The sequence below is a fragment of the Sinocyclocheilus grahami genome, unplaced genomic scaffold, assembly GCF_001515645.1.
Source record: "Sinocyclocheilus grahami isolate Dianchi unplaced genomic scaffold, SAMN03320097.WGS_v1.1 scaffold190.1, whole genome shotgun sequence".
Lineage (NCBI taxonomy): Eukaryota > Metazoa > Chordata > Actinopteri > Cypriniformes > Cyprinidae > Sinocyclocheilus > Sinocyclocheilus grahami.
In genome coordinates, this window is record NW_015505369.1 from 254,873 (window position 1) to 267,018 (window position 12,146).

The 12,146-nt window shown below is 36.8% G+C and overlaps 1 protein-coding gene across 1 annotated transcript in view; it reads left to right on the forward strand.

Annotated features, from left to right (window-relative positions):
• Positions 1-12,146, forward strand: part of furina (furin (paired basic amino acid cleaving enzyme) a) — a 53,369-nt gene that overhangs the window by 30,066 nt on the left and 11,157 nt on the right. Inside the window, exons 6-11 of the mRNA XM_016284899.1 lie at positions 1,559-1,659; positions 2,020-2,123; positions 2,394-2,511; positions 5,731-5,910; positions 6,008-6,132; positions 8,131-8,244. Coding sequence (XP_016140385.1) covers positions 1,559-1,659; positions 2,020-2,123; positions 2,394-2,511; positions 5,731-5,910; positions 6,008-6,132; positions 8,131-8,244 — 742 coding nt within the window. The remainder of the gene's footprint in view (positions 1-1,558; positions 1,660-2,019; positions 2,124-2,393; positions 2,512-5,730; positions 5,911-6,007; positions 6,133-8,130; positions 8,245-12,146) is intronic.

The following is a 12,146-nucleotide window of genomic DNA, read 5'->3' on the forward strand; positions in this document are numbered from 1 at the left end:
TAGGGTGACCATACGTGCCATTTTCCCAGGACGCGTCCTGGCCAGGATTTCTATATTGCCTAAAATATCTAGGTTTTGGCTTTGTTTGCGTGTGCAGACCGATCGGTGTATGACATCAAAATACCATACAGATGGTTCCTTATGCTTTCAAAATGCTCTCGAGGTACTTTGATGTCAAACACTGATCGATTTGAGCCGCGCTGCTTTTAAGTCGAACACACATCCTATGTACGCGTAATTGCATCACTTTGACCGTAAATCCCACCTTCTCACACACATCATGATTGGTCCATTATGTACAATGCCTGCATGTTATTGGTCAAACTACTTTTCTATCATTACCTTCAGCAAGCATGAAAACAGGAAAAAACAAAGCCAAAACAAATCCTGGCCAGGACGCGTCCTGGGAAAATGGCACGTATGGTCACTCTATGCTATAAGCTTCCAGGCAGGTGTGTTGAGGCAAGTTGTAGCTGAACCCTGCAGGACAGTAGCCCTCCAGGACCGAGTTTGGACCCCCCCTGCATTAGCCAATCACAAACACATCTGACTGGCCATTGCATTCACATGCTCAATAAACATGTCTACCTTAGTGAGAATCCACTCCGTACCGCTTGAAAAGCAGGTTTTTTATTCAGTGTGCTTCAGAGTTATGCACATGTTAATGAATCCTTTCATTTTAACCAACAAAATGTAAAGACAATGTAGAGATTTAAGAGATTCACCGAGCATTGTAGAGAGAATCCCTGATTACAAAGGAAGTTTTCACAAGAGTGCAAAATATTTAAATGCAAGGCTGAATCCAAAATTGTGATTATTGGCACACTGATAACCATAAAAACAGATGATACAAAAAAACAAACAAATCTGATGTCAAAATTGATCTTGGAGTGTAAATGCAGACTAACAGAAGTGTTCTAGATCTAGATAACGAGTTTCTTTGTTCTTCATTTTATTACTAACATTTCACTTGACATTTTTAAAGCTATGTTTACATAATTAAACTACATGCTGTGTTAATGTATTGTTTATAATAATTATTGAATTAATTCTTTTATTTATTTTTTTCCAAATAGTTCAAATTATTCAATCGTTCCAGTAGTTTTAGCTATGGTACAAATAACCGTGAGATTTTACTGGTATTGGTACGGACTACTGAAATGTTGGTACTGTGACAACAATATTTGTAGTATTGTGAGAGTATCAGATTGTGAATTCAATATTGTGAATTTGAACCTTTAATCATTACAAGCTAAATTTGTTTTTCACTATGAAATATGGTCTGAAAACTCGGGGGACAGGGAAGTCTGGAAATTTGAGGCTGGAAAAGTATGGAATTTTGAAATGGAGAATGTGTAGGATCCCTGGCCTCGGGAAACATTCTGAAATAATAATAAAAAAAATGCATTTCAAGACCTCTTTAAGCTTTTATCATCTTTTGTGAGTGACTTCATTTTCATATCAGTACAATGTTGGTATTGTGTTCCCATCTGGAAAAATTGGATTTTCCTGTCATATCAGTGATGTGGTGATTTTCTCTCTCTGCTTCCTGTTTCAGGTCACTACAGACCTCAGGCAGAAGTGCACAGACTCCCACACAGGCACTTCTGCCTCGGCCCCTCTGGCGGCAGGAATAATCGCCCTCGCCCTTGAGGCCAAGTAAGTCGTCCGAAGCGTGGTTTGTCCTGTCCTCAAGCGAGGTCATCTTTCTTTATCAGCGATTTGAGTGACCCGAGGCTTTCGCAACAAAAAAAAAAGGTTGCCGGCTAGATTGGCAGACTGGAATTAACCTTCAAGTTCTCATTTAGATCAAACACATGCATTGAGAGGCATTTACGTTTGCATCGTTTTAAATTAATTCACCGGCAACAATATAACCTTTATGACTCTACCTGTAGCTATCCGTGACCTTTACAAAAGGGCAGGAGAGATTATCTTAGGGAAAGCATGCAAGCGGTTTGTGTTTCATTCCACCAAGTATCTCGCACATTTGAAAGGCACTAACACTTCTCTCCATAGTAAAAACTTGACTTGGAGAGACATGCAGCATCTGGTTGTGAGGACGTCCAACCCTGCCCACCTCACCACCAATGACTGGAAGACAAATGGAGTGGGTCGCAGAGGTAAAAGCCCATCTCCTTGCTTTTCATCACTCCCTCCCCTTTCCTTTCGCTCTGGCTTGTCTTTCCACTTTCCAGCTACTTGAACGTTTTGTGATTCGATCAATAACATTATCATTGACTGTACCAGTCTGCAAACCGCTTCGGATCTTTTAAAGATATCAACCTCTTTAATTCACCTCTTTACTTATAATGTCAGTCTTTTTATAGCCTTTTTAAACTGATTCTAAAGTTACTTTCAGCAGTATTGATTTTTCTCTCTCTCTCCTACAGTCAGCCATTCTTATGGATATGGTCTGCTGGATGCTGGGGCCATAGTGGCTCTGGCAAAGAACTGGATGAATGTTGGACCTCAGCGGAAATGTGTCCTTTCCCTGGTGTCTGAGCCCAGGTAGGTTAAACTGTCCATACTAGATCAGTCTTAAAGGGACTGGTTCACCAAAAAATGGCAGTTCTGTCATCATATTCGCACCTTTATGTCCATCCAAACTGAATGTTCACACTGCTGTTTTCTATACCGTGAAACCATCCGGTGACCAGGGCCTGCCGATCTTCAAAAAGGGCATGAAACTCTATAACCTAGTCCAAAGACTAGTTTTTCTTTGACAGCCTTAGTCCTCATTCCCTTTCATTGCATACATAAGATCCTATAACTTATGTTATGCAGATCGCAGAAATAAAGTCATAAAAATGCAAAGCAAAATGCATTTCATGATATCAGAACTAATAAATTAATCAAAAATGCGGCAACACGTTTTATCAAATGTAAATATGATTCCTGGTTAACTGGTTTGTCAAACAGCAAAAGGCTGAGAAATTTCATATTTACATTTTTTAAGGTTTCTGTAAGATTTTTAAATGTAAAATACATTATTAATAAAAATACAATAAAAACAGTAATATTTTAACAATTTAAACTAACTCTTCAATTTGAAATGTAATTTATTCCTGTGATGCAATGTTGAATTTTCAGCATCATTACTCCAGACTTTAGTGTCACATGATCTTTCAGAAATCAGTTTAATATGCTGACTTGCTGCTCAAGAAACATTTATTATTGTTATCAATGTTGAAAACAGTTGAGCTGCTTCATATTTTTGTGGAAAACATGATACTTTGTTTTAGAATTCTTTGATTTAAAAAAAGAACAACATTTATTTGAAATAGAAATATTTAGTACTTTTGCTCAATTTAACACATCCTTGCTGAATAAAATTATTAATGTCTTTCAAATATAAAATCTTACTGACCCCAAACTTTTAAATGAGTGTATATTAAAGATATGAAAATCTATAAATTATATATATATGTATATAAATTATTAGATGTTATTTTTGATTATAAAATAAAAAAATTAAGTATAAAAAAATTATTATTTAAAAAATGTGGAGGTAAAAATATAACTGTTTTAAGCAGCATGAGCGTTCTGCAAAATGTCGTACAGGTTTGGAACACGAGGCTGAGTAAATGATGACTGGATTTTCACTCGACCATTTGTTAGAAGAAACTGCAGTCTTAATTGATTCTTCACTAACATATGGCAAACTGAGGTTCTTCGATGCACACAAATGGTATGCGTTAAAGTTAGGGTTGGAGATTTCGCAAAGACTAGCAATAGCAAGCTAGCTTTGAAAGCACAAGATCCCACCCTCCCTGCATAATCACTCTGCAAAGCCACGCCTCCAAACACATGAGCAGTGACACGATGAGAGACGGCGTTAGTGGAGGGTTGAAAGCAACACTGTCAAATTACCTCATATCTCACTCACCAGTGAGAAAACATTACAGTACAAAGCGCATAATATTACAGTAATAACGCCTTCCATTCTTACTGGAACGCGCTGATGATGTATCATGTTTGCACAAACAGAGTGCGCAGAGGTATGCAAATACATATTTTGACAGGCAGGTAGGACAGCCTATCGTAATGTTTAGACCGAACATTTTGATGGGATGAACATTTGATCAAATTAAATAAATTTAGACCACTTAACTTGGTGATTGCTATCGGGATGTGAAGAGATTTTCAACTAGCATAACAAAAAATGTTTTTGAACCAAATCACTTACCTTGCCTTTAAATTTAGTGCTGCGAAAAAGATCGTGGAGTGCAAGAGGAAATGGGAATGTGAAACGAGCTTGGAGCGAAACATCACTTTTGACGGCCTATCATATTTAAATTTAGATCTGCACAACTTGAATGATACTTCAGTGCATGAGGCATCTCTGCTGCCTACAGGGCATGTTTAAAGGAAGAAATGACTTGCAGATAAGCTTGTTACATCCACGTTTGTCACACTTCCATCACTGCTGACATCTTGGAACTCAAGACTGACCCTCAAAGTACCTCTCCGCCAATCTCGTCCTCTGTCCCAGCATATCATGTCTCGCTCTAAAAACTCACCCTCTTTTTATCCCTTCCTCCAGTCATCCTTTATGGTTCACCAACGTTATGGAAAGATCAAGGGGTTTTGGAGCAAAGCCCAATTTAACATACTGGTTGCAGAAGTCACAGAGCGAAGTGATTACTGGCTGCTTCAATCCATCTCTGCTGTATTTTTCTTCATTTTTCACTCGCAACAGCTCCGACTTGAAATCTTGCACATGCTGCAGCGTTCTGTGCACAGAGGGGTTACGCTTCATTCCTCATGGACTTGTCAGAGGCTGTAGCCTGTCGTTCTCTCTCTTGATTTAAACTCTTCTTCCAGTGTAACCCTGTCTCTGGTGAGCAGGGCTAGGCTGCTCTAAGCTCCTTATAGTATTGGGTTTAGAGTGGCAAAAGCCTACCGGCTCCTGTAGCAGACATCGGTGGCACAGGTCTTAACCTGACTGAACCTTTCTGTTGGACCAGGAATGTGTTTTGCACTCTTAAGTATTGTAGCAGCGGTTTGATATAGCGCTCCTGATTCAGTAAGCTGTTAATTTTTCCCAGTAGCTATTAGTAATGTCAATTTAATGCATCAGCTATGTACAAGTAAACACAGTAAAGCTTTCACAACATTGCTTGGTTTAACATAACTTCTTGGGAAATAATTACCTCTTTGTTCAAACAATGTTTGGAAATTCATTAAAGATTTATGCTAATGCTTTCTTTTGAGACTTAAGTAAACATTTGGGTAATTTGCCATTTAAAAACATTCGACTTTGCATGAAGGTGTGTGCTGTTGCTTTTATAAGCAGTTGAACTAATCATTTTCACCTGGTGGATGATATATGGCACTTTATAGGATGATCTGAACCGTATCTAGTGTTTTTTTTAGCTAGATTGTGATTCTTGGTAGAGAGAATATTTTGATGATCTTACACCAGTAGGATTTGGGGTCAGTAGGATTTTCAACAAGGATATATAAAATGAATCAAAAGTGACAGTAAAGACTTTTACATTGTTACAAAAGAAATTCTATTTCAGATAAATCCTGTTCTTTTAAACTGTCAATTCAACAAAGAATGTAAACATAAGTAAACACAGAGACTTCTTTCAAAAGCATTAAATCTTACAGACCCCAAACTTTTAAAAGATAGTGTATAATGCATTCATAATTAGATATTAAGCAGTATAACTTCATTGTGGTTTAACTGTCAGTTCTTGAACACTATTTTCCTCTTTTTAGGAACATTGGGAGTCATTTGGTGATCAACAAGAGTGTGGATGCATGTGCTGGGACGGACACCTTTGTGAGCTCATTAGAACATGCTCAAGCCCAGCTCACCCTGTCCTACAACCGCAGAGGAAATCTGGCCATCTACCTGATCAGCCCACAGGGCACCCGCTCCACACTGCTTGCACCCAGGTTCGGCACTGAAAGGGATGCATCCACACTCATGATACTCCAATAGAGCCTAGCTGAATCACTTAAGTGTAACATTCTCTGTCTCTTTCTTTCTCAGACCTCACGATATCTCCTCTGATGGCTTCAATGACTGGGCTTTCATGACCACCCACTCCTGGGATGAGGACCCTCGTGGAGAATGGTCGTTGGAGATCGAGAACATGGCTGGGATCAGTGACTATGGTAACAGCTCGTCCATCCATTTTGCTTTTTTTTTTGTGCTTCTGACGTATGGTGCGGGAGATTCATGTTCAACGTAACCGCAATGTTGTCCTGACTCATTTCTTTTATCTACTTCTCTGCTAATAAAAAATGGTAAACCTACTATAAAAAAAGATCATAAAAATAAATCAAATAAAAAAAAATAAAAAAAAATTAGAGCATTAGGAAAATATAATTATAATTAAAAATGATAGTAAAATCGAAAAGTTCATAAAAGAAAATAAAACGGTAATAAAATAAAAGATCATAAAAAGAAAAAAAAAGAAACTGTGCCTTGAAAATGATTAAAAAGAGCCCAATATTGATTGTGATCCAAAAACATTTTTCTATTTTATGTCTAGCAGTGCTTTGCCCTGCACTTTACAGAGTATGTAGAGTATCTTCTCTCCAAATCTGCCTTATTTGCCCAATCCTGTTTTCTTCCTCTTTTATGTCACAGTCAATTTGTCTTCCTTCACCACACCCTGCAGTAAATCTGATTAATTAAATCTAGCTAAGTAAATCAGAGGACCGAGTTTTTCCTCTCTCTCCCACTATCACACTCTCCAGCCACCCCCTGAACACTGTAAATATAAAGGAAATCCCAGCCAAAGCCCATTCATTAGTCCTGCTCAGACGCTAACACAGCTGCTTTATGTCTGGATTGAATGGACCATTCGTCCAGTGCATTACTTAGTCCATTTCTCTTTGTTGCTTTAAGAATTTACAGAGCTACTGACTTTATTGGACTATAGAGACAAAGTGTGCCATCTATCTAATGCATGTCGAAGCGGTGCGGCACTACAGTTACTGAACGATGATGACGATAAGTCTGTGTTCGGACATTTCGTGTGCCGTTACAGGGCACGATGATGATCCAACTTGAATCTTCTGAGTGATTTGTGTTAGTGGGTACAAAATGAGCATGATGTACTAGTGAAAATGTACAATCAGACATTGTCAAAATAAAAAAAGTGGAGTGTTGTATACAATTATAGAATACCAATGGAGTTTTTTTGGTATTTGACCTATTTTATACTAAATATGGCTAATAAATATTGCTTTTTAGTTGATCAAGCATTGATAAATGAAACTAGCACAGCCGTGTTGGAAATCATTACCTCTGACAGTGGTCATTTATGCAGTTATGGTCATTATACTAAAGTATGTTAATGCAGAATGACCAATCAGAATGAAATATTTCAGAAAAGTCATTCCTAAATTATATATTACAATTGTAAAATTTTCTGATATATACACATATATATGTTTGAACTGTATGTGTGTCAGGTCTAATGAGCTATATCACTTAAATAATTGTTTATTGTGATTATCATTAAGTAATATTAAAATTATTAATTTTTTAATTATTAACATAGTTTTGTCATTTTGATTTGCTGTCGTTTGAATTCATTAAGCTTTGAGATGCCCCGCAGTTATAAGTTATAATCGGTGTTATTTTAGTATCATTGAGATTTTTATTTTTTTAATATATTTTTTCTGTGTTCATTTTCATTGTAAAGTTTTAGTATTTTTTGTTGCGCGTGTTTCCTTAGGCAACTAGCTAAAATAAAAAGTGTTTTATATTTGATTTCAGTTCATGTTTATTTTATGTTAAATAACAAAAAATTTTATGTTTTTTTTTTTTTTTGTTAACTTTGGTCAGATCACTAATGCATTGCCTTTTGTGGCTTATTGCTTTAATATCTCTATTCTAACTTAGCACTATTCTGGTTTACTTAAGAAATCAGCTCTGCTAATATTGTTTGCTTTTGGTCGGTTGCTTGTGTTGTTCCTAATTTGTTAGTTGACAGCATCTGCTGACTGAATAAATGTGCTTACAGTATAATACAGTCTACTGGTTGAGAGAGATTACAGAATGAACACAGACATAATGATCCACAGCTGGCAACTGTTCTCATTTTGTGAGTTTCTTGTGTACATGCGTCAGATTGTTGAATCTCTTTCTGTCTGTCTTAGGCACCCTGACTCAGTTCACGCTGGTTCTCTATGGCACAGCTTCTAGTTTATCCGGCCCTTCAGCAGCAGACTCCAGCAGCTGCAAAACATACGACCTCAATCAGATCTGCACAGGTAAGAGTCAGAGTAAATGATGGTGAAAGTGCGCCCCCTGGCAACCACTAGTGGCATTTACTAGCTGTCCTCGGTAACTCTAAGCTGTCTTCAGACCTGATTCTGTGAGAATGGTATGCTACCATACTACTCATATATACTCATTCTTCTGCAGAATGTGTGCTGTGCACATTATTCGCATTTTCATGCATGAGACACCTAGATGAGCTAATGCATTTGCCAAAATGTGCAGTTTACAACTAAAGTACACCACACACTACTATGCACTTGACTTGACCTTCCATTTCTTGTTTAACAAAACAATATAAACATCATTTAACATCATCTTGACTAATTTTATTTGTCGTCTAAAACATTTTTTTTTCTGAATTAATCATGTCATGTAGTGTCATGCAACAACAGTGAAGCTTGCTACTATTTGAAATGTTTATCGTTGTGTAATTACATGCATATCATTCTGTTTTACGTGCTATCTTTAAGAAATAGTAGGCAGTATGTGACACCGAAGACTGGAGTAATGATGCTGAAAATTCAGCTTTCCATCACAGGGATAAATTACATTTAAAAAAATATTAAAATAGAAAACAGTTGTAATATAGAAAACAGTAGTTTATGGTCAAATAAATGCACCCTTGGGGAGCACTTGAAAAAAAATTTTGAATGCTAGTCTATGGTTTTACAAAATGTTTATTCATTAATAAATAACAATACATAATTAATAATTAATAAATAACATACTTGTGACCTTTATAATCTCCTCACTAATTGAAAGCTTTAAACTAAAGCTTGCAGCTGTTTTTATAGGTCCCTTTTTCTTGTGTTGAGAGTGCTGTGCTGGTCATGTCTTAGCTGTTAAATTGTGTGTTCATAACTCCATCCTGGAATTAGTTCACAGTGCCAGCTGCATTGGCAGCCGTGTTCAAGGCAGCTGTCCAGTTAAGCCTGCGGCCATGCCCCTCTCTGTGGACACTCATTGCCAGCTCATTCTTACCTCTTCACACACACACACACACTACTCTTTCAGCAGCATACCTCCTTTCATCAGCTCTTTCCTTTTTCTGTCCTCTGCCTCCTCCACTGGCCGTCTCCTCGTCTCCTGTCCTCCTCTGAATGACACCATGCTAAAAGGATTTCAGTATGAATGCTGAAAATGTGGTCTTCACCTCTTTTTTTTAATGTGTGCAGTGATGGGCAGAGGTGTATGTAGTTGATTTCTCTCCCAATAATGCATTTCTTAAAGGGGTCCTATTATGCTCTTTTACAAATCTTGATTTTGTTTTGGGGGTGTACTAGAGCAGGCTCTCGTACTAGGTTGTTCGAAAAACACATTATTTTTCACGTTTTACATTATTACAGCACCTCTCTCCCCAGTCTGGCATGAACGGCTCGAATAGTTCCTGTATCAAATGAAGGCCCGCCTTCTCAAATACGAAATGTGCTGTGATTGGTTAGCTGGGCCAGTGCATGTTGTGATTGGCAGCACTCGGCGCCTGGTCCAAATGTCAAGCCCCTTACCATAGCTGCCTTTGAGCTTAAGTGTAAATATCAAATCAATTTGAGCGCGATTTAAACCTAGATGATTGTAACCACTAAGTTTGTCTGCCTTGTGAAACCTAGCGCATCTCCGACATAATGATAACACTCGTTGCCTTCTCTAGTGCAACTCAACCAGGTCTCGTCCCATTCGTTGATATTTGTGATATCACAAATCCCGGAAAATATGTGTTGTAGTCCAAACGAGTCGTTCGTTGTAGTTTTTGGAAAGTATAAAATATCTCCTTTTGAATTGGACTTTGAACTTTGTAACTTTGCAGATCTGTTTTATGCTCAAACAGCAACATTACAGACTAACTAAAGTTGAAAAAGTGAAAAAGCATAATAGCACCCCTTTAAAGCCTGTTTACACAGTCTACACTCTAAAAAAATAAAGGTTTTTAAAAGGGTGTTTTCATAGTGATGCCATTTTTGGTTCCCCAAAGAACCTTTCCGTGACCAGTTCTTAAAATAATTTTTTTTTCTAGTGTGAAGAAGATTTTAATCATTTAAAGAAATTTTTTTTCATTATAAAGAACCTATTGTGGAATGGATAGATTCCATGGATGTTAAAGGTTCTTCATGGAACCACAGATGCCAATAAAGAACCTTGATTTTTAAGAGTGTAATACAGCTTAGCCTCTTATCAAACTCAACTTCTTCTGGCCAAGAACTGGCCACTTACACTGGAAAGGTCTGTCTGACCTACACATTTATCTGAAATTGTTGATACAACAATACCGCACCAGCTTGGATTTCATAAAAGCAGTCTTTGTGACAGCCTGGTAAGAGGACTGTATTTGCAGGTGGACTGGTGCACTCAGAGGAAGGAGGTTGCGTAATGCTAGCCAAACTACTCATTTTCAGCTAGCAATTTTGTGTACAATATGCATCAGGCGGTTCGTGAACAGATGTAGGGTGGGCTGGATTACACAGATACATGCCGTTTATGTCGCTGAGGCTACATGCAACTAAACGACACAATAGTCTGAGGCCAAATTTCTGTCAAAAATGGAAAAAAGGTTAAAATATATGAATTTTTTAATATTCAAACAAATAAAAAATGTAAAAATTACAAATCATACGTTATTTTGGGTTAAAACTATAATTGTATTAAAAATCATTTATTGATTTATTTATATCACTGACATTTTATGAAATGTCTTAATATATTACAGGGGGCTCTGACTTACAGTGATTTTTACCACAGTTAAACAGCTTTTAGCAGTGTTATTTTAGTATTATTTGTATTCTTTTATAGTATTTGTTAATGTTTTGAATTAGCTTTTATTTTAATATTTTCAGTTTTAATTTAGTTTATTTTGTAAAAAGCAATATTTATTCATTTTGAATTGGCTTTTATTGATATATTTTCAGTTTTCATTTTAAATTTATTCTAAGCTGTAGTAATTTTGTAAAAAAAAAAAAAAAAAAGTTTATTTTGAATTAACTTTTATAAGTTTTAGGAATTGTATGTGCTTTTGTAATTAGTTTTTTATATATCTATATAGATTTAATTTGATAAAAATATAGATTTTGTTTTAGTGATTTTAGTACTTTGTCTTAAAATAATTGTATTTGATTTAGTTGCCAAGGCAACATGTCTAAATTGCATTTACGTTTTTTTAATTTTAGGTGTTCGTCTAATGTTTCTTTTATTTCAGCTTCATTTCAGTTCATGAAAACAATTTTAAATAGTTTTAGTTAGCAATAACAACACTCTTTTAGACATTTCTTTACGCCGCTCATAAGAGCACTCTTAACCATGGTAAAATGACTGCAAAGCATGGCCACTTATTGCTTTTTGAAATCTCATATTTGGTGTCAATATGTGCATTGTTTGTATCAGCAAAGAGCGCTTTGTGTGTATATGCCATGTGGGTTGCCTTAACCGCGTATGAGTCTCAAAGAGTGATCCAGGAGTTCTTTATTCTACTATCCTCTTGTGACGAAGGATTGCATATTATCTCTAATCTGGCCTCCGCAGCTTGAATCCTCTCCAGGTGTTATTAAGCACTGTTACCACAGCAAACCCAACATGCCCAACCAACCCATAAAAAGGGATTTTGCGCTGAATAAATGCCATTTAGTAGATGAGCCTTTGCAGTTGTCAGAAGATGCTGACTTGGGTGGTTTAGTAATTACTCCAGAAATGGGGCTCGCATCAAGCAAATCTGGGTCCTTAAAGAGGTAGTGTATTTGAAAAGACCTGAATTTCCTGGATCGTATCTCTTATTGGCTTGGCAGGCAGCATTTGAGGTGTAAATAAGCCTAAGCAGTGCAGAACAATGCAGTGTTTAGCTTCAGTCCTCAGGTGGATTCATTATCTCTCACACACACACACACACACACAAGCTGCCCAACTGTGC